The sequence below is a fragment of the Zootermopsis nevadensis genome, unplaced genomic scaffold (assembly GCF_977971745.1).
Source record: "Zootermopsis nevadensis isolate Lab colony 2312 unplaced genomic scaffold, Znev_1.0 Znev_ptg000010l, whole genome shotgun sequence".
NCBI classification, from domain to species: Eukaryota; Metazoa; Arthropoda; class Insecta; order Blattodea; family Termopsidae; genus Zootermopsis; species Zootermopsis nevadensis.
The window spans coordinates 4,357,273-4,380,846 of NW_028259142.1; the positions used below are offsets into that span (position 1 = coordinate 4,357,273).

A 23,574-nucleotide genomic window follows, 5' to 3' on the forward strand; every position below is an offset into this window, starting at 1 on the left:
ATTTAATTTGCAATTGCAGTCGGAAGTACACTGCCCGTCTACAAGAGCAGGAGGAGCAGATTGAGACTCTGTTGGTCAAGCTCAACAATCTGGAGAAGCAGAAGTCTCGCCTCCAGAGTGAGGTTGAAGTCCTTATCATTGACTTGGAGAAGGTAAATCAGAGTATCATTCAAACAGAAATGGCCCAAATTTTGCTAGGAATAATGCTTATATGAGCATAATTAAATTTGTTACTTGTGAATCTAATACCTCCACTGAAGTTATCAGAATGGCCACTCTACAAATTGGTCCAGTGGATAGCGAATGTTAACAATCCTTGGTTTATGGAATAATGCTTTTTCAAGAGCCTGGATTATGTAACACTGAATTATGGTATTTTTCCCTAAGCTGACCATATATCAGTGATCAAATGCTGAATAAATATAAACTAAATTGTCACTTTTTCATTGTACATATATATTCTGGAGGCTTCACAATCACTTTGAGATGAAAAGGGGCAATTTTCTCCCATAGCTACACTCAATGGAAAATATAACAACCATGTAACATAGATTCTCTAATAGCTTATAAAATCTAGTTTGTGCATTATGAAGACACTACTATTTATTAGCATCAATATTGCTTTTCACTTATTAAATAAAATATAATATCACATACACTCAAAATCAAGTAAATTTGTCAGGCAGGATAAATAAACACATGGTACATGAAAATCTATAAATTATGTGGTCCATGAAGCACTATTTTACTTGTGTGGAATATGTTTAAATGAATCAACATGCAGATTCACTCCTAAGAATCCCTTGCTTTCCAACAGTTTTTACCCATTTGCTAGTGAATATCTTCATACTATTCTGTCTCATCGCCTAAGTAACTTGATACCTGAGAAGCTGTATTTGGGTTATCAATAAGTTGTAAAGTATATCATGTTGCTGGTACATAGTACAAGTGTGTCTTTCATTCTTCTTCTTCTATGGCTCTCCGGACCGTATTCGGTCCATGGCCTCCTCAATTCTCCTCTTCCATTCGGTCCTCTGTTAGGTCCGTCTGTCCGAGGCTTTGATTGAGGTTTCGAAACATCTTCCTTTTTACGGTGCAAGGTTGTTAGCCTTGCGACCAACCCCCAACCTGGAGGACCAAGGTACCTGTCTTAGTCTGATCTCTCCCCCTTGACCAATCTGGCTAGGGAGGCCCTACCAGTAGCTATGCTACCGCCAGCATAATTTATCAGAGAACAATGAAACTGAACATGTGTAAATACAAAGAGCTTAAACCCCACAGGCTAACAACACTGCCCGTGAGCTGCAAAAGCGTGTTGAGCATCTGGAGAAGGTCAACATTGACATCAAGACTCGACTGGATGAGACAGTAGTCCTGTATGAGACATCTCAGCGTGACTTGCGCATCAAGATCACAGAGATACAGCGCATCACTCATGAGCTGGACAAGACACGTGAGCAGAAGGATTCCCTGACCAGGGAGAACAAGAAGCTATCTGGTAAGTGGCAATACAAAGCAGACAGAACATGGTTCTTATGCTTCACATATCTCCAGACCATTCAGCATTGTGTTGTACATGGCATAACAGAATGTATAATAGGTTCTCTAAAGCTGTAGAGCTTTGCCAGATGATAATAATGGTTATTGTCTTCAGATGACCTGCATGACGCAAGGAACCAACTGGCTGACCTTAACCGCCGTTTCCACGAGCTGGAGATTGAGCTGCGTCGCCTGGAGAATGAGAGGGAAGAGCTGACAGCTGCCTACAAGGAGGCTGAGGCTGTGAGTATTCTGGTTCACAAGGGGCACTGGAATGACACTTAACAACATTCACTCTGAACAGAATAGTTGTGCTGCATCCATTAACACTTCCACCTTCATGGACTATCTAATAACAAATCTGTCCTCCCACAAAATGACAGACGATATTTGTAAGTGTGCACAGTATTCGGAACACAGATTTTCTGTTGGTGCATCAAGAGTAGAAAATTTCCAGCTTGTATGTAAAACCCCTAATATGTATGGAATGTTAGGCTAGCGGTACCTGGTACTCAGCAATGTTTGATAGATCTTTGACATAGATCCTGGAATGTGTATATTCCACATGTCTAAAATTCCAATTTTTTGCATTGTGGCAAGACCATTTCTTGAACAGTTCAATATATAACCTGCCCCACAACACCTTTGTTCTACACTGAACATGCATAACTGTGACAACCATTATAATAATAATCCCATTCTGTTTGATATCCCAGCAAGAAAGAATATAATAGAATATGAACCATGCCTTATGTCAGATTCCAGACAAAAGACTGATGTTTTGTGGGTTACAGGGCCGTAAAGCTGAAGAACAACGAGCTCAGCGTTTATCAGCTGAATTGACTAACTTCCGTCATGAGGCCGAGAAGCGATTGGCTGAGAAGGATGAGGAGATAGAAGCAATCCGGTAAGTAGAACCAGAACAGTGTAACTTCAGTTCAGTAACTGCAATCCAGTTTTGGAAAATTACAACTAACTCTTGATTGTGGACAGGGTGCAGATAAGTAAAACCAGGGCATGTCTGATAAATTTTTATCTCCAAATGTGTTGTCCTTTGTATAAAGTGAAGCGGCTTGTTGTCCGAGTCTTTCATCAGTGTTGTCATTTGTTGAAATGACAGATCACGCCACTGAAACCTTACCTTACAAGAAAATTTCATTCTGATAGATAGTAACAGAGTTGGATGTTGTACAAGGTGTTTCAAACCAAGACTTTCAGTAAAGCAGGTCTTGCCAGAAAATTCTTTCAGGTTTAGGAAAGAAGACAAATAAGACAGGGATAACTTTTAGGAATATGTCTTAAGTGACAACTCCTGTAAGACCAAAAACTGGAGTGATCATGCAAAGAGTCAATTCCATATCATAAAAGGCTTACAGTTGAGTAGTCTGATGATAATACAATAGAAAGGCAATTTTAAAGAGATTTGCGTAAGACTGACTACAGGCTGAGACATTAAATCTTTACAATGGAGTTTAGTTTCTCCATTAATCAAGCAAATTTTAAGTGACTATCAATACAAAGGAATTACAGACCAGTGGGTGTTATTATTTGTGGTTTATTTAATGATACTACCAGTAGCTTATACCGTACACTGTCAAATAACAGGATGATGAACAGATAATGAATTGTAAACGACATGGAAGGAAATGGTTTTAGGATAATTTTTGTAGTACCATCCAGCATTTGACTGGACAGACTAATGAAAATTATGAAAAACCTCAGTCAGGTTAGTCAGTCTCTGGACCAAGATATGAACCCAGAATCTCAAACACAAAGCATGAATACTAACCACTAAGCCATGAAATTTGGTATATTAGTAGTGTACAAGAGACAGAAAAGGTACTAGTTCTCAGAAAAGCCAGAGCCACTGTTGCGTTATTGGTCCAATGAAGCAAAACAGACTAAGAGAAACTACTCGCAAATTAAAAATAGTTACTGCAGAGATCAGTTTTCTGCGGAATTTAGCCGACACTTATTAAAAAGGCAGCATTATTACAAATGCATAAATATACAATGAAATGAACAAATAGTCAAACCCAAAGGAAGTACTTAAACACAAGAAACTGCATCCAATAATCAGTCACAACACTTGTTTCAAAGTGAAGGGTTTTGTAATGTTAATCACTGTTGATGTCAAATAAGTTCATTTATGGTGCCAACTGGCAGAGTGTTTGGTTCACAACACCATAATAAGTGAGGGGGACGGTAGAACCTTGACTTGCGTATGCAAGTTATATATAGAGAACCAAATCTGTCAATTCTTGATCTGAAATCATAAAGAGGCACTTCTGAGACTCTAAGATCATAAAAGAATGACATAAGCATCATTATTATTTTTATACTTGCTTTAAATCTCTATTCTGTACTTACTTATTTTGTATCAAGAGAGGCTTTTCTATATATTTTACAGAAACTACTAATCTCTGCTTATAATTTTCACAAAATGGCTGGTTGTTAAGCTTTTACCATATCATCTTCTGAATTTCTAAATCAAGGTACTGGGATGATTTTATACATTGTTGTCAAGAATTATACATTATTATTATTCACGTTTTTTGTTTCTACAGAATGTACACATATAACTTCACATCTTTCTAGTGGGAATGGTTTTCAAACAATGCATTTACTTTCTATAGCAGTTCTAATTACTCATTTGCTAATGATTTTGAATAATCTTCTCAAGTAAGACTCTACTCCATAGAGTCAGATTATTCACATACAATGAGTAAAATTATTTTTATATTCCTCATTTAGTATTTAAAAATAAATAAAATTGTAAAGAATAATTCCAATTTCAATCTTTCAGTTCAATACAATAATGCACTGCTTTCTTCAAAATATTATTTTATAATGGGTACAGAGTGTTAATGCAGTAACATTAGCATGGGCTGTATGATACAGCTGGGTGACTATGCTGCTAGTGACTATCTTCATCCTTGTGGTTTGAAATGCAATCAGCTGATCATGCTGTAAAGAGAGGACACTTAATGAGGTAACACATCTATCTACAGCTCAAGAATCTTGCTATAAATAGAGTATTCAAGGCAGGCATCCAGACTTGCTTTATATAATCCTAGCTCTTCCTGGGAAGGGTAGACTTCATCAACCTTCAGAACAAAACACTTCTGGGCTTGATACAAGACTGTCAAGATGCCAAACACTTAAGTGCATCAGCCCAGACTGTTAGTGAATATTTTCCATCAAACAAAAAGAGGTGTCATCTAATCCTGTTGATTAAAAAAATTAAGTGGTCTGTTCTTTTGTTGGGAGTTTAAAATTAGTTTACTGGTCCTCTGGATTCAAGGATGCCAGCCTCTAGTGAAGTTGCAGTCTTTAAGGGCTGGCAGAAGCCACCTACACACTTGTATGAAGACAACTATGGATATGCCTTCAACTTCTACCAGCCTATGATAGAATACCTGGACACAAAGGAAAAGAAATTAAAGCCAAAGGAATATCCTCATCTGCCTTGGAATAACGAAAGAGGACTTGACCGTTATAGTTCCAGAAATCTATTTCGATCATACACAGAACAAGACGTTCATAAACTGGCTAGAAAAGCTGAGACGCAGGCTAAGGAAGACCTAAACACATTTAAACTAGCAAAAAGAACAAACTTTTCAATTTCAAAATCTGCATCTGCAGCATCAGTAACAAAACACATCCATCAAGTGACACTGAAAAAGGTGAAGAGCTACGAAAAAATACAAGATATGGCTGAAGATGGATACATTACGGAGGATGAGAATCTGACAGATGCACACAAGTTTGCTCAGGAGTTTCTGCGCGGGAAGTCAGCCAAAGGAATTGAGGCACACATACTGGCTGATAGTTTGAGAAATGTGTCTTCAAATACAGGGATTGACATCAAGGCTTTCCAGCGCAGATCTGAACTGTCATCTCATGACTCACACGAACACGTGCGCTTCATGGAACAGAGACAGAGGAAACAAAATGAGGAAACTTCCATAACACAGCCCCTGGATGAACTGAAAGTTGAGCTCAAGGGTTTTAATAAGAAGTCATCACAATACTTTGAGGAAAAGAGGTATCAGTATGTAATGCAGTGGTTCATAATGAAAAGGGTGTGATTTGTTGTAAGTGTTGCACAGTGAGTTTATTAATATTTTGAAGAGAAATGTTACAAGATTCTTACTATGCAGTGTAGTGGTACATAAAAAGTTATTAGATCAATGCATAATGTATATGACACATACATCTTACAGTGGAAGTATGAAATGTAAAACTATATATGCAAACAGCTATCCGGTTATATAAGAATTGTGTAATTATAAAGATATATAAGTTCATACAATTTATGGTTTTCAATTTTTGTAACGCTACTTGTAGTGCAATCCACCATGAAAACTAAGGAACACACTAAAATTCTCAGTGGGGTAGTATGAAACTAAACACTGCAAACTGAGTGAGCTGTGTACAAGCAAATTCTAAACCGTGTCTAAATGTGTTGCAGCAAGCAGACCAGCATAGAAATTGAACAACTCAATGCTCGTGTTGTGGAGGCGGAGACCAAGCTGAAGACTGAGGTAACCCGCATCAAGAAGAAGTTGCAGATCCACATCACTGAGCTAGAAATGTCTCTGGATGTTGCCAACAAGAACAACATTGAACTCCAGAAGACTATCAAGAAGCAGTCCCTCACCCTCACTGTAAGTATGAGGAAGATTTCTGTCTTCTGGGTTGTTGCACTGTGTAGTCTGGTCGATGTTTACCAACGTTTCAGAGGTCATACTGCCTCTGCCCTAATGATGGAGGCAGTAATCTTCATACTCACCGCTGTGAAAACCTCAAATCTTACAAGTATGAGGAACTATGTAACACTGCAGTTTTCTTGGACACAATATGAAGTATATTTCATATACTGGAGCACAGCATTTCAACAGTTGGCTCAAACCCTATCTTCAGCTAACTGGTTCTCATTAGTCTGACAGACATATTTTTCTTTATTTATCACATTAGTGGTAACAGTTTGATTTGGACCCACAACCCTTTCACTACTAAAACTTATATTCTAACTACTACCAGAAAACTACTGAGATAGCACAAGTTTAATATTTTTTAAGGTTCTTAATTCAATCCCAACCATTTCCAATGATATAAAAAATTAAAACAATACGAAATACATATCAATATAATGACAATTCCCAGAATTTCGCATACAGGAATGATGACCAGTTTTGTATTTGGCCAGAATGTCACAAAATAATTTATTTTCATGCCACATCCTAATATGGCCCCGGACCACCTCTATTGCATTTTCTAAATCACTCATAATGTTTATCAGTCATGCATCATTACTTGCACACAGTCCAGCTGGCCTTGTTTTGCAGTGACATACTGCTACACCATCAAACCCCAGACCTGAGTTCCAGCTGCTGCCCCCACAGAACTTATACTCTCACATGATAAAGGTTTGGGAACCTCAGAACTATAATTCTTGCATTCAAATGGCCTAAGACCACACAGCTACTGGGACTGGCATTGTTATCACTCATTTACCTTTTGTTCAAAAGTTGTTTTTAATTGTACTTGATTCCTATCCATTGTCTTTGGTTCAATTAAATTTGTTAATCATTGAAATATTACCACATTAATACAAATGCATGTTGATGGAAGATATTATGACAATATAATGATATTTCAGTGATTCATGAACAGTTAATAACGTATTAAGTTAAACTGTTATTTTATGTTTACTCAAAATAATATGGATCCCAGAAATAGCTGCTGCCCTATGTACCTTAGGGACAAGGTCTGTCTCAGGTACATGGAAGTACATACCCCATAAAGTGGTGAAGAGATGGGATAATAATAATAATAATAATAACTTCATACATCATTCGAAAGACGCTGTCATAAAATAAAATAATATAATACATGTAATACATATTAAAAACAAAATGTATCCCAGAAATAGCTGCTGCCCTATGTACCTTAGGGACAAGGTCTGTCTCGGGTACATGGAAGTACATACCCCATAAAGTGGTGAAGAGATGGGATAATAATAATAATAATAATAACTTCATACATCATTCGAAAGATGCTGTCGTAAAATAAAATAATATAATACATGTAATACATATTAAAAACAAAATGTATCCCAGAAATAGCTGCTGCCCTATGTACCTTAGGGACAAGGTCTGTCTCGGGTACATAGAAGTACATACCCCATAAAGTGGTGAAGAGATGGGACAATAATAATAATAATAATAATAATGTTTTCAAGTTCATGCTGACATAAATGTGCAATTAAAATTGTACACTGTAAAAACTAAATACAATCAATAAAAACACAATCCTAACACATAATACTGAAACCAATTAATTCTATCACACAGGAAATCCAGGCACACTATGATGAGGTGCAGCGTCAACTGCAGGTGACTCTGGACCAGTATGGTATGGCCCAACGTAAGCTGCAGTCCATCACTGCTGAGCTGGAGGAGATTCGTGGAAACTACGAGGCGGTACGTTCTCTTAGCATATGGAGTTTTAACTGGCCAGACCAGCCCACCATCAATCTTCCCGGTATTACAATAAAACACGAGCTATTAATTTTCCACGAGATCTTACAGATCATGTTCTTTCAGTAGTTTCATATTTAAAAGTTTTTTTTTTTTTTTTTTGAGATTTTAACAAGTCAGATCAACATTTTTAACCTTCTTTTGCTGATTTTTAGTCATCTGACAACAAAGCCTCTCCATCTGTCTCTGTCCTTCCTTCTGTGAGACATCATGTTCTTACCATGACCTCAGTCTTCCTCTTGAGCATTTTCCTTTTACTTTCATGTTCATTCTTAGAATGTATCCATACCATCTCATTCCATTACACATTAGTTTGACTTCAAATGTGTTCATCTGTAGATTCTAATGTTTTTCATTTCTTATTGTTGTTTGGTTTTCCTTTTTTACATCTTTAGTATCACACCTCTGCTTCTGTTAGCCTACTAATATCTGCCTTGGTTCATGTCAATGTTTCTGTACCATACATCAATATGGGCATGTATAGGCACATTTTCCACTTCTTAGGCATTTCCCATTTCCAGAGTATATTCCTAATTGGTTAGGATTTTCCAGCATGTTACTTTTTCTATGATTTATTGCATGCCTCCGTCTTCTAGCTTATTTTCCTCAGTTATTTATATATTTGTGTCACATGTCTAATAAATTTACTTGTTCCACTTCCTTGTATGTTTTTCTTCAGCAAACACATTATTTTGACTAGGGGATCTTGATTTTGGACACTTCCAACTTGTGTCACTGTAAGCTCTACAAGCAGGCAAGTAATTACACATCAAGACTCAGACACTTATCTGAATGATTATGGTTAAAGCAATGCTGAAAACATTTTGTTGTACAGGCTCTGCGTGCCAAGCGAACAGCTGAGCAGCTGTATGAGGAATCTATCTCCAGAGTCAATGAGCTGACCACCATCAATGTCAATTTGGCATCTTCCAAGTCCAAGGTGGAGCAAGAACTTGCCACATTAGCCGGAGACTACGATGAGGTCACCCGTGAACTCAGGGTACGTTCCAACTCAATAATAAACTTATATAACTTTCTTTTCAAAGCAAATCAATATTTTTTTTGGTGAGAAGTACATACACCTTGGTAGAATTTCAGGTTTTCACGGTGATGAGCCTGAAGACGTCTGTCTTCTGGGTTGTAGCACCATGCAGCAAGGACCTCTGAAATGTCAGTAAACTTCTACCAGACTACATGGCACTACAACCAAAGATAGACATCTTACATACATCCTGCTCAACATTTTACTAAATTTCATCTCTAGGTTATATACCCCAATTCCAACCTGTTGTAATCTGTGGAAAACATTTTTCATTTCTTCCTTTCCACAGTACATTCATAGAAAGCTAAATCCTACCTTCAAACTATGTTTAACTCCAATTTAGAACCAATTTAACACAGAAAGTTTTAAAGTTTGTACTGTTTTCCTTCTGGTGTAACCATTACAATAGCCTCTTTTCATTGTGACTATTATCAATGCAGTCAGCTGATGAGCGCTACCAGCGCGTGCAGGTTGAACTAAAGCACACTGTTGAGATCCTGCATGAAGAACAGGAGCGCATTGTCAAGATTGAGGCCATCAAGAAGTCCCTGGAGATTGAGGTGAAGAACCTGTCTGTGCGCCTGGAGGAAGTAGAAGCCAATGCTATTGTTGGTGGCAAGCGCATCATCAGCAAGCTGGAAGCTAGGGTGAGTCTGACAGTTACAGACCATTTGATTCTATGATGCATAGTCTACGAAACAGAATCATTACACAGAAAAATGTCTTATGTGTTACTATTTTGTCAGAACTTAAATCAATTCTATTTACATAAGCATTGTACCATAGTAAATAAGTCCTAATCACATCTAATTGTATTACCCTATTATGTGAATACAGATACGTGATCTGGAACTGGAGCTTGATGAAGAAAAGCGTCGCCACTCTGAGACGATTAAGATTCTGCGCAAGAAGGAACGCCAGGTTAAGGAGGTGTTGATCCAGTCGGAAGAAGACCAGAAAAATGTTTCCCTGCTCCAGGAGTCCCTTGATAAAATCAGCCAGAGGGTCAGCATCTACAAGAGACAGCTACAAGAACAGGTCAGTTGATCCACACCAAGTTTCTCTGCTTATATGCCCAATTTACATAATTCCTCTCCAGCTAACTTTATTCTGAAATTATATCTCGTGTGACTTCCCAGTGCACTAACAAATTATTTTATTTTTACATTTAAATTGGAATGTATTAGTTTCAGAGGAATGAACCGTCTTATCACAGAAAATTGAAATCAATTCTGAGATTATAAATCTATGTTACGCACTACAATAAATTTCATATGAGGTCATATTACAATTACTTTTTTTCTGTTCATCAATCAAAGCTGCATACTTTAGTATATAATTAAATTAAAAAACAATGAGTTGTAGCCAGTATTACTCACCTAGCTCTCTAACTTCTGGAGACTATTTATAGATAAAATTTAGAAAAAACCAGTAACTGAATACAGTTTTAAGTTAATAGGATGTGTCGTTTGAAATACTTCACTGTACACATATTATGTGGAACAAAACACAAAAATTATGGATTAATACGTTCCCACAGGAGGGCATGTCACAGCAGAGTGTGACACGCGTGCGTCGCTTCCAGCGGGAGCTCGAGGCAGCCGAGGACCGTGCCGACACAGCCGAGAGCAACCTGTCATTAATTCGTGCCAAGCACCGTACCTTCGTCACCACAAGCACAGTGCCTGGAAGCCAGGTGTACCTGGTGCAGGAGACACACAGAACCACCACTACAGAGGGCATCTAAACACTTCACACAGAATAACAAGTACAAGGGTGAAAGTGCTGGACAGCAGTCTACATGCAAGGTTGTGGAGTCCTGAAGAAATGAACTGTTCACATGCACCTGCTCTTCCACCAGGACATGCTCAGTACATTTCAAGTGATAGGTAGGAAAGCAGCACTGCCTAGGAAGAAAAAGAAATGTCATGAACAGCAGCAAAAATTTGATGGAAATCTGTTGCTTTATTCTGTAAATAATGGAGCTTACACCAGTTCCAAGGATTTCTTAACTCACCTGCATTCACTAGTAGATTGTAAGCTTATCCCCACACAAATAACCAACTCAGGCTGTTGTTAAAATTTTAATTCACTGAAAAAAACAGATTTCCAAACAAAAACAAAAAATACAAGGCAGTTTAAACAATTTCAGGATTCTAATAGTTTGTTAAACAACCATTATTGTACTTTATCTGTAAGATGTACTTTGAAAAAATTAAAGAAAAACAGTAGCGTAGTAATTGTGGGAATACTGTGTTTTATATGTTTATGACATTGTTCCAATCAGAGACAGGAAACTTGGATGATGACAACTAGAATGTGACAAAAATGCTTGTTTACTGGTTCTTGCTACAACCTCAAGGCTGGGTGAGGTTGAGCAGGACAACAAAAACACAGTATGACAGCAGTATCTACGCTGAAAGACTTCAAAAACCGTCATCAATAGCATAAGACTGCTGTTATGCAGTACGACTCTGTTTTATTATATGTCTGGCTGTTATAAGATTATAGCCTGGAAGATGCTAGCCAAACGAAGGTTATTAGGCAAGATGAAAAATAAAATGTTTTGGATCACAAATTGTTTAGCAATCTCTTGAAGATATTGCATGGTAATAAACATCTTTGTAATGCATTAAAATATATCATTAAAGTCTAAATAATATCAATCTATCTAGAAATAAAAATTGCATTATGAATTTACATACTACAATAACAAAGTTCACATGATTAAACTATTCTCTTCCCTCATTTTGGTCTACACCTATTTATTTCAGACATATCTGATCATCAGTTCTTTACTCCTGAAATGAAATCAAAGAGGCAAGCAAATAAAATACCCTTTGCTTCCATTGTTGTTTACATTACTTAAAATATTATTACAATGCTTATTTTAACAAATTTAGAAAAATTTATCAATGACTATTCATACACAATTTTTAAAATGTATAAATGTTTTATGCCATAAAAAACATCTCATGTCTGGAAGGGGAAACAAGCTACTAAAGTGAAATAAAGAAATTTAACAAACACCACCATCAAAAACTAAGAACCTTCACCACTGCCTCTGCGCAAAAGTCGAACAAAGTGGGCAAGTCATAGAATATTTAATTTACAGATGTGTGTAAAACACAATTAATAAAATATAGTATCTCCAATGAAGGACATCAGAATGTATGCGACAACTTTATGCTCAGAGCATTACTGAACTAACTCCACTCCAGGGCTCAGGTACCAGCAGAATATTGTGCCACAGCATATTTGTTTCAGATGGGCTACTCAGTTTCTTTGCTATGACATCTTCAGTACCACAGGACTAACTGGGCTGAACTTCTTGAGGAAGACATTCCAGATAACAGTTTGGATATCCAGTATCCAATATCACTCCTCAATTTATTATATATTTCAAACCATCTCTGCACTACTTACATGTTATGAATTTTTCATTTTATTACCATATGATGATAATATTACACCAAGTAAGTGAAAATGAAGAGGCTTTAAGCCAGTGTCTTCCTGCAGATGCCACAGCGTCCTAGCTACAACTGTTAGTGATCACGTACTTCAAGTAGTGAAGAGAACAAGAGAAAACTCCGTGAAATCTACAACATATAATTTTAATACTAAATATGTGCTTTTTGTATATTTTTCTCTCTCACTAACCACAGACCTCAAATAAATATAAGATTCAAATTACAGACGCAAATACTGCAGACTTACTTACACACACACAGAGAAACATATTACCAAACCTCAAACACTTACTCACAATCTCAAATATTTTGTTTGAAAACACAAACAAGAAACCCTGAAGAAAAGCCATGCTTCCAGAACTGGCAACACAATTCTATTAACACATTATTAATACAGAAAACAGCAGATTTTCCATACATAAATAAAGATAATTCTCTTAGACCAGAGCACATGGCCTTGGAACCTCAATCAGAGATTACATCAAATACTATTCAAGTTAATTAACACTCCTGCTGTGTACTACTGTCCCATCAAAAAACTTCAGTGTGAGGAAGTAGTGCATTTTCTAAACTTCAGTTTCTCATTTACTACAGCTATAATTATAACAGCTGAAACTCTCTCAATTTAAATTTAAATCCTTTTACATACTGATAAATTTTGTCTTATCTGTTTTAAGGCAGCAATGCATATTTTGAGTACGATTTTTTTTAAACTGAAAATGGTTGCTACTCCCTTATATATTCAATTTAAAATATGAAGTCAAAATAGTACATATAAAGGCACTAAATAACTGAATTTGATTTCTCTTTTCAAAACTGTAACAGACACTAAGTTCCACTCAATACGGAGTATTTTATGAAAATCTCTAACATGCATGAAACTCACTTTAGGGTAAGACAGCAATGTTAAATAATCAAAGTGACACAAAGTCAAGACTCATTGCCATGCAGTCAAAAACAATAATAAGAATCAAAATATTACAATTTTATAAGTAAACAAATTATTATCAGTTAGTCATTTGACTGCTGTTTTATCACTTCTTCATGTGGAGAAAAAATCATTTCTTAAATGAATTCAAATATCAAGCACTGGAAGGGAGACAGAAATGTAAGTCAGCATAACTGCATGTTTTCATTTAACTCAGTTATGGCAGTCATACACAAATACTTCCAAAAAGATATCTATTATCTTTCAGTACATACACTCAGTTCTTCACTTGGTCTTGACAAGAAAGAATGGTGCATATCTAACTTAAATCAACCGGATGAAATGAATACAACTAACATTCCTGGGAATGGTAAATCAAAATGTAAAGCTGACCCCTTACCATCTTTATAGAGTTCAACACTGGATTCAAATGAAATTCTTAATGACCTACTAAGAGCTACCCATTTTAAGCATTATTCTGACAGTACAGTGAACCGTACACTAAAATCTCTGACACGTCATTTCCCACCCACAACCCAAAATATTTTTCTCATAATGTGTATTCACTCACTGGTCTGAGTGAATTGAATTGTATGGAGTCCAATACCCACTTTTCATTAACATGCTTAACATGTTCATGCCGAGTACAGGAACCATTCCCCACCAATAAACAAGCAGAACGAATTGCAGGCACTACACGCCCACCACATAATGTGATTAACTCTTCCAAGACTCGCTTTGGTGGTACACTCTTCTTACTCACACAGATGGCACCACAAGTTCTGAACAAGTCCAGTTTGTACACAGGCCCAAATGACAATTTCTGCATCCGGCATTGCTGCAAAGAAGAAAGAAAGAAAGAATATATGAATATTCAAAGGTTTGTTACTGTGTTAGCAACAGCCCACCACTGGTTCTGACACTAAATTGGATGAATCCTCACTGTTTCAATATTATTATATCAGCACAAGTTAATTTGTTTTAAATATCAATTGCAAGGTTTGAAGGAAATATGAAGAAGGTAGCAAGATAATATTTTGACATGGCGCCGAAAGAGCATATGGCTCACACTGGAGGAGAGGGGCTGCCTAACTTCCCTCCCTGGCTGGTGGATGCAGGCTGTAGGCGTGGCCACCACGGAATGTTCCAGACGGTGTAATCACTTCCTTAACAGAACATTCGAGGAAGTGAATCTTCTAGATCCTTGGTCTGGAACATTCCACAGATGGGCCGACGGCTATAAAGAATCGTCTCCCCGAGTGTTAGGATAGTTGCCTATGTGTGTAGACTCTGTAAACTGATTTATTCACAATAAATCAAGGTTGACATAGGGCGCATAGTCGATTGGTGTTGACGTCACAATATGATTGAAGCACTTCACTAACTGCTGCAAGTCACAAGGCCTTCTCCAAATGGTTGTAGTAGTTCAAATAATCAAATGTTCTTACCTTGTGGTGCATTTTAATAGTTCCATCTATACCCAGGTCTTCCAAGTTCTGTCCTCCAGGTTTTCCAATCATTTACAGAATAAAAATTATTTAAAAATAAAAGAAACTGAATACACATATTAAAATATTATGATTACAATATTTTGTATACAAAAATAATATTACCTTGACAGCTGGGGAGAATTCAGCCAGTTCAAATTCATCCTCTTCCAACCACATGTCAGCACTCAGAGATTTAAGCACCCATTCCTGCAGGACAATCCAGCAGCCCCTAGCAATTCCTTTCAACAGGTTTATTGTACGCCTTGATCCTTGTGTGACAACATGAGTGGTCTTTTCAGAGACATTAGCTTCTATAATAAAGCCTCCCAACTTCTCGACCACAGATGCCACAACCTCCACTTCACTGCAATAAAACTACAGCATGTATAATTTCTTCAATTCAAAATGTTGAGTTAATTAGAAAGGCAGGTAGTTTGGGAGTGATTCAAAGTAGAGATCAGTGCTGGCCAAAATTTTAGAAGTTTAATAAACCTTGAGCACTATTCAAAAAATATAATGCATAATCCAATGACCGGTTGTGGAATACTACTTATTAATTTGGTTGTAAAATGAATGAACATGCTGAAGTTCAAGCTGCATGCTTAGCAAATCCTACATAATTATATGCAGATATGCTAATTTTAATTAATTAAATCAAAACACAGTAAATTATTTTTTATTATCACCTACAACTTATCTTTGAAAACATTTTTCAGTATTCTCACACTGAACAAGAATAAAATGAAGATTCACAAACTGTTTGATGCTGTCCATAAATATTACTGCACACTTATTTCATAAATTGTGTAACTGTGTATCATGTGTTTGGTGGAAGAACACTACATTTTGTTACTGAAGCTGAAACACCAAAGAAAATGCAAAGTATTAGAATTGTTTAGCTTTGGTCTGAGTTTAGTTTTATTTAAAAAAATTATCTACTCACACTGCCTGTTAGGACACATACAATTTTCATTAAATGAAACACTGGTTATCACCAATAACATTTAATTTGGTCTACACTGCACAATTTTAAACAAATCCCCATATTTGGAATTTTGGGGAAGATGAATACACACCACACGTATGATGACCATCTTCCGGCATGTTGTGCTGTGTAGTCTGGTAGAAGTATACTGACACTTCAGAGGTGCTTGCTGCCTCCATAATTAGGGCAGCAAGTACCTCAAAAATGTGGTAAGCTTGTAATAGACTATATGGTGCAACATACCAGAAGACAGTCTTCATATGTGCTACTGTAAGAACCTGAAACTTCACCACATATACAAATCCAATTAAAATTATAATTTTTATGTTACAAAGATTGACATTTATTATCAGAACAACTTTAAACTGCTCAAAAGCTCACATATAAAATTAGAAAGATGTGAGCTTGTATGTGTTTAAAAGCAGAGAAATGAAAAATTATAATAAACTGTTCAATATAAACATTGTTTGGTCAATAAACACTAGTAAGATCTACAAATCTTAAACTGTATTAAAATATATTCAGCCTATATAGTTATTTAAGGGGAAGAAAAGAAAGAGAAAATAAATACAATAGGTGTTCCAATCTGTTATTTTAACTAGGAAAAAAATTTATGAATCCAGTTAACAATTACCAAACTTGGGCAGGATCAGAGGTATTTTATAAGTACTTCATGAAAGTCTGATTGATGCAATGATGCATATGGAATGAATAGTTAAACTGAAATACTTCTCTGTCCTAATGACAAAATATTTAAATATGACAAACTGTAGTAATACCATTTTGTACCATATATTAAATTCATATGTAACTAATCACAGCTGAGACTGAAGTCAAGGGCATTTGAAATACAATGTGAACATTTCATTACAGCAATAAACATGAAAATATTTGACAAACTGATAATGCTACTCTCAGACTACTAGCATACCTTAAATATAACCCTTTGTCTCCTTGATAGGATTTTGAAATCACAACTAATTTTAACAACTCTATAACAGTATCTTGCATTACTTCCTTATGTAACAAATCACAGCAGATCTCAGAACATAATATGAAGATTTGATTTAAGAAAATTTGTTGGAAGAGTAAACAGGCTTATTAAAACATACAAGCATCCCCAGTTTGCATTTAAATTGACTGTAAATAAGACAAAGAACTAGTATATTTCTGCTTGCCATAACTGTAAGAGAACTTACTGTCTGTGTAGACCGGTGCACACTAGTGATGGCAATTTTCTCTCTAAAATTTTGTGTGGCTTCTCCACTGCTGGCAGCTCAGGGATTCTGATAAATTCATCCACGCAACTTCTAGAGTAGGATAAAGATACTTGGCTCACAAATTCATGTTTTTCATTTGAGGAGGAATCAAATTTCTTATGAATCTGTCTGCTGCATTTCAGTACCTTCAGGGTTGAAGTGGATGGTACACAAGATGTCAACTCCATGGCACTGGTTTCTCCTGCAACAAGCAATGTCTTCCTTTTCTTCCTTCCAGTAGTCTTCCCTTCTGGTGTGTATGGACACTGCACAGATGGAACACAAGTTTCTTCTGTGTCTGCAGAAACATCTAACATGTCTGGTGAATTAAGCTGTTGCAAAGGTAACAATTTCCTTTTCTTCCTCAAAGTTATTTTACTTACTGTGGCACCACCGCACATATCATCTGGAAACTGATCCTCCTTGTTCATAGATACAGAAGAAAACATTCCAGCTCTTAAATTTTCAGTGTTAACTGGATGATTTTCACACTGATTACCAGATTTGTAATCTGAATTCTCAACTATAATATTTTCCATTGTACTCCGTTTTCTTTTCTCACCCTTCCGAACTTCATTTTTGCCAGATTTTATCATACTGTCTGCAACACCGCCAGTGGTAGTATGGAGTTTTGCTGAAGACATATTGCATTTGTCATTTTTTGCTCCACTGTCTTTACTGCATAAAAGAATGTTTCTCACTGGTTTTGCTAATGAGACTTTACCAGATCTGCTGAGTGCTGGAGACTCAGATAAGGACTGAGACAAATTATTCCTTTGAGTAGTCACATTAAAATTATTTATACCAACTTCAGCCCCTGTATCAGCTGTATCAGTATCTTTGCCATCCATAAAACTGCAAGGAAGAACTTTGTTTCTTCTCTGAAGATCTTGCCCACACTGTCTCTTTGGGGTCTCCTGAATATTGGATGCTCCAGGGGAAATACTCATGTCATCTACCGAAGATGCCATTTTTAATCTATCTGCAGCTCCTTCTCTTGACGAGGTCAATTCTGGACTAGGCTGGGGAGTAAGAATTTTTCTAAGTAAGCGGACTGCAAGGGGAATAGAGAAATCTTCCTCCTCACTCAGGGTTGGACTCACAGGTCTGTTAACAATCTTCTCATATTCTGGCCCAATATCAGCTACACTCAATAAAGTCCTTACAAGTCCATTTTCATTACTAACATTCTGAAGAAATTCAGGCACTTTTATCTGCTTTTTGCATGTATGTTCTTCCAGCAGCTCAATTTCTGGTTCATTCTCCTTTATATCAGAGACAAACTTCTTTTGGCGTCTTTTTTTAATTTTTTCTTCTACATTTTCAAAATCAGGTTGCAATGATTTTGCTTTTCTGAACTTCTTTAAAAGATTTGGAGATTCATATTTTGCCATATCAAAAGGGGGATACAGCCTTTCTGATACTATGGTTTGTGCATTTTTACACTCCTCAATCCATGACACAGAAACGAGATGCACTTTCCTCTTGATCGCTTTCTTGTAAGTTGATAACAGACCTTCGTTGAACACCACATGGGTAACCTACCAAATGAACATTATTACAAAGACATCACAGTCAGCATCTTCCAGTAATACATTATCATGATATAACAAAACAGGGGAAAATGTTTTGAGTCAGCTTCACAAAAATTCATACACCAACAATAAAAATTCTGTCTTATATTCTGCAGACTTGAATCCCAAATTATGTTTTATGTTTTACTAAGAAATAAGATTTATTTGTCACAGTAAATGAGGGGGTAAAAACTTTTGCTATGTTACACAGGCTAGACATATACAGGATTTAATACAAATTCCAATATTAATCTTATTCTCACAAATTGAATCCCAGGCAAGAAGTTACTACTGTGCTTCAAGTTTCTTGATACTGCCTAGAATTTTCTGCACATTATTCTGATGGTTTTGTACATTTTGCATATTTGTGATCAGCTGAAAAAAGTTTGTAAGGCTTCAACTTATATATTTTGTCCTTTGGCTGAAACATGTAGGATATATATTTGTCATAAACAGTTTTGACAGTATTAAGATACATACTGGAGTCTCATAAAAACTGTAACAGGCAAATATTTTTCATTTTGTCATTATGATTCTAAATAGAAAATAATTTTTCAGGAAGGAAGCAAATTTACTATATTCATAAAAATGATACAATAAACTGACAAGGCAGCATATGATGGCAATCTATCACAGTTTCAAGGGTATTAAAACCATGTATATAAAACGCTTATAACTCATTAGTATAGAGATAACACTGTCAACTCCTCTGTGCAGGTTGCACACAGTATTGCTACTAAAGATGGCAAAAATATAACACACAGTCATATATCTGTCTCTAAATGTCCACAACTTACGTCATTTGTAAATTTGTCCCTCACATTTGCACCAAGTGATCTCAAGTGAGCTTTGATTCCCATGGATCTGTTGTCACCTCCTGACCTAACCTCCGCATAGGCAACAACTCCTACAAAATAGGAAGTGCAACAAATATAAGTGCACTGAACCTTTAGTGGTGGTGGTGGTGGTGGTGGTAGTAGTTTGAGAAACAGGTTTCACTCCTCAGAGAACTATGATCTGAAATCTCATTGAATACGTCTGTAAATAATTACACACGTCGCCAAATTCACAGACTGGGTCTGATCTAATTTAACGCCTATTTTTTATTTACATGGTTTGTTATATGTAGTACAGAGCAAACTCATGTAAGAATAAATCTTGCTGAATTGTTTGTAAACAGAGTCTCAAGTAACTTGAACAAACATGTGTCAGGCCAAATAAATGACAGTATGACAATTTTGCTTGTTCACTTCTTTATATGATCTTAACAGAAAAGGTTATACAAAACAGATATCTGAAGTTCCTTGCTGTAGTAAACTTCACAACTGTTAATGGGTCACCATTATGACGTTGCAACTCATATTTCATACAATAAAAATTACACAACAAAAGTTTAATACTTTTCAAAGACACACACACACACACACACATATATATATACACACACACACACACACACACACACACACACACATACACACACATACATACACACATATGTCTAATTTTATGGACAAATTGGTGACACTCACCTCTTAGTAACAGGCTGGCTATAGGTTGAGTGGGAGGAAGTTCTTCTTCGTCTTCATTGCATTGTGGAGACTTCTGAGGACTTATAATTGCCTCAGTTCTGCAAGGAATCTTATGTATCAATTCTGAGAAGTTACCTAACCCATTCTGCTTGGTGTGGTGAATAATCTCTGTTTGTCTCCTATGCACTCTACCTGTTGTATCTAAAGAATTGCCAATAACTGAACCACTGCACTTACTGCTTGTAGCATGGGAAGTCTTTGCTGCCGACAGGCTTGTGATACCACTAACTCCTGATGACTTACTTCCCTTCCTACAAAATAATCCCTTCCTTCCAACTTTTTCCATCTTCTTCCCATTTTCATACATTTTAATACTTACAGGCGACAGTGGCAAACTTTCTGAATCATTCTTATTAAATGAATCACAATGTTGCATAGATTCTGGTGTAACTTTAAGGTTGCCTACTGGTACAGAAGAGTAATTATTTAAGTGTGATCGAAACGTTAGTGACTGTAATCCATTTATGCCGGGTGTTACATCTACAACATCAAAACTTGAATCAATATAACTTCCATTTGCAACAGTAGCAGTATGTGATATTGATGACAATCTTTTCCTTTTAAGGCATGGTTCAGGACTGATATCAGTATTTTCATCCACACTGTGCAACTCTTTGGGTGTGAACAGCTTGCGTAACTTTCCGGATTTTCGAACACTGCTTCGGCCAGATCCACTTAAGCTTCCCATTCCCTGCTGCCTCTCTGGAGTGCAGTCAACATTTAAGCCTTGTTCATTTGAATAATCCAACAAATCTGTAGCAGCCATGTTTTTAATCCTATGCAGAATGAATATCTATAAAAGTTGAAAGCAGAATATTTTAATTTATTAACAGGACAATTACAGAAAAGTGTCTTACGTTTACTATACTATAATTATTCCTGTCACATGTGCTTTGCAATATTATTATTGGCATGGTCTACTGACACGAAGTACACCTTATGCAAATGATCTGCAATTCTTTTTTCACCCACAATAGACCCTAATTTGTCAAAGACACATGGCAGAACACCACAAAAGTTTGCATCAAGAAAAGGGGGTACAAAACTACACACAGCCACAAACATGTATCTACATATATATCCTTGACCTTTAAGATGCAGGCATATGAAAATGAAACATAACACATGTTTAATAAAACTATCAATGATGAACCAGTGTGGTGTGTATAATATAGATTCTAATTACAGAAGACAAGATATTGCATTATTCTAAACACAATGTATGAGTAAAAAAATTCTTATAAAAATCTGTAGCACACTTGAAAACTTGCGACAGCACATAGGTTGCAAAACACAGCCTTATGCTATTCTCATTGAGACATGGAGTTAGTAATAAAATAAACTACAGTACTGGTCCTACCTTATTCTCATGGCAGCCTGAACTAAATCACATTATGCATGTTATTCTTACAGACAGCCCAGATTCCAATGCTTATCACACATTCTTTCCATAAAGTTCATACACGGACCATATAATAGAGAAGTTACATCTGCATGTCCATCTACAAGTTCTGTCTCTGAAACTATTTAATAAATTTTGATGAAATTGCACAAATGCAAACTATGCATTTGGAAAATATGTGAATTCCATTTCAGCACACACTTCCGCTCTCACGATATTTAATCTTATGAAAAGGCAGGGGACTGTGGCAAATATGCCAATAAAAATTCCACAATCTGTGCTCCAAAATACCCCGAAACAAAGCAAGACTATTTTCTGGAGATGATCAGCAAAAACATAAAAAACAAATAAAACAATTGGTTTTACAAAATTCTATTTTTGATTACATACAAATAAAAAAATAATATGGTATGGTCATGGCCAAAGAGTGGCAAACAGACAAGCCAAAGACATGCTGGAGTGTGTCACCACGATGAATGGGAGGAAAAGCAAGTGAAATTTCAAGCTCTCAACTGTGAGTATTAAGACTCTTCTGGGATGCAGTGTCATGTTTTCTGACAGAAGTTTATTGACGTTTCAGGGGTAATTACTTCCTCCATTATCAGGGCAGAAAGTACCCCTGAAACTTCGGTAAACTTCTACCACAATAAACCGTCTTCTGAATGTTTATATGCTCATACATCAATTATATTTCTCTAGAGTACTCGTCAAATACAACCCGGCATTTGGAATAAATTCTACAGACACCAGTACGTCTATTATTTAAAACCATATAATCCACTTACCTTGATAAATCGTCAATCAAGCTGAAATACACATTGGCAAAGTGATCTTTTTCTTATACACTCCATAATGTTGTTACGTTCATGCAGGCAGGTGTCAAAGTTTTAAATGAGAACACAGATAACCTCACCAATCACCACTTTGCTACGAGTGTAGACAGCATTCAGAAACAACGGTAGGATTTGTGGATCACACGACGAGAAGTTTAAAGATGGGTGTCTTCTAGGTTGTAAACCTGTGTAGTCATATATAAATAAACCGACAAGTCCACTTATAGCCTTGGACAATGACTTTAACCTACAATTTTATAAATACTGTCCTCACTATGTACATTATCTGATATGGGCATTATTAAACCATGTTAAAAATGGATTACCTCAAAACAACACCCTAAAAATGACAATAAAAATACTTCCATGCTTGAAAACCGTACGAAATAAATATTAGATTTTGTTAGACCTGAAATTGTCTTAGATGTAGATGTGATGTCCCACTGCTCCTGCATATTACCTCTAATAAATTTAATAAATTTGTGTAATACAAATCTTTCATAATAAAACAATGTATAACTTTTGTTAAGTTGAAGATTTACAGTCTTCTGGGTTGTTGCGCTGTGTAGTCTGGTCGATGTTAACCAACGTTTCAGAGGTTATACTGCCTCTGTCATCAGGGCGATGAATGTTTTGTTAAGTTAAATGTCAGTTCCTGTTTGGAGACAAACCGCAATCAGTCATCATCCTGATCAAGTGGCCCAAGCTATGTGAATGGCAATCTTTGAGTTGCAGGTCACATTTGCATATCCAGATTTATAGCACTTTGATCCTTGTCAATCAGTGGCAGTGATAAAGAGAATTCAGCATTTTAGTGCAAAGTTTACTTGGCTACATTACATTCATTCAGATATAAATGCTTGCATATCCTCTAATCACCAATGGTGATTTATAAGAATGAACTTCACTATCACA

The 23,574-nt window shown here is 36.3% G+C and overlaps 2 protein-coding genes across 5 annotated transcripts in view; one reads left to right on the forward strand and one right to left on the reverse strand.

Moving 5' to 3' along the window:
* Positions 1–11,375, forward strand: part of Prm (Paramyosin) — a 26,135-nt gene extending 14,760 nt beyond the window's left edge. The window contains exons 9-18 of the mRNA XM_022083312.2: positions 20–152; positions 1,282–1,498; positions 1,655–1,782; positions 2,334–2,446; positions 6,014–6,209; positions 7,899–8,027; positions 8,920–9,084; positions 9,567–9,773; positions 9,964–10,164; positions 10,667–11,375. Coding sequence (XP_021939004.2) covers positions 20–152; positions 1,282–1,498; positions 1,655–1,782; positions 2,334–2,446; positions 6,014–6,209; positions 7,899–8,027; positions 8,920–9,084; positions 9,567–9,773; positions 9,964–10,164; positions 10,667–10,873 — 1,696 coding nt within the window. The 3' untranslated portion in view covers positions 10,874–11,375. The remainder of the gene's footprint in view (positions 1–19; positions 153–1,281; positions 1,499–1,654; positions 1,783–2,333; positions 2,447–6,013; positions 6,210–7,898; positions 8,028–8,919; positions 9,085–9,566; positions 9,774–9,963; positions 10,165–10,666) is intronic.
* On the reverse strand, positions 11,077–22,770 carry LOC110839260 (microcephalin). 4 transcript variants are annotated; one of them, XM_022083307.2, is made up of 7 exons: positions 22,612–22,770; positions 21,785–21,947; positions 20,365–21,217; positions 19,630–19,739; positions 17,199–18,799; positions 15,138–15,378; positions 11,077–14,362 (listed from the first exon to the last, which is right to left on the reverse strand). In XM_022083307.2, exons 3-7 carry the CDS (start codon positions 21,188–21,190, stop codon positions 14,075–14,077), a joined length of 3,066 nt encoding a protein of 1,021 aa, XP_021938999.1. In that variant the 5' UTR covers positions 21,191–21,217; positions 21,785–21,947; positions 22,612–22,770; the 3' UTR covers positions 11,077–14,074. The 4 variants fall into 4 exon arrangements, with proteins under 4 accessions (XP_021938999.1, XP_021938998.1, XP_021939001.1 ...); XM_022083306.2 differs by lacking the exon at positions 21,785–21,947; XM_022083309.2 differs by lacking the exons at positions 11,077–14,362; positions 21,785–21,947 and having other exon boundaries at positions 15,180–15,389; positions 22,612–22,767.
* Positions 22,771–23,574: the final 804 nt, after the last annotated feature.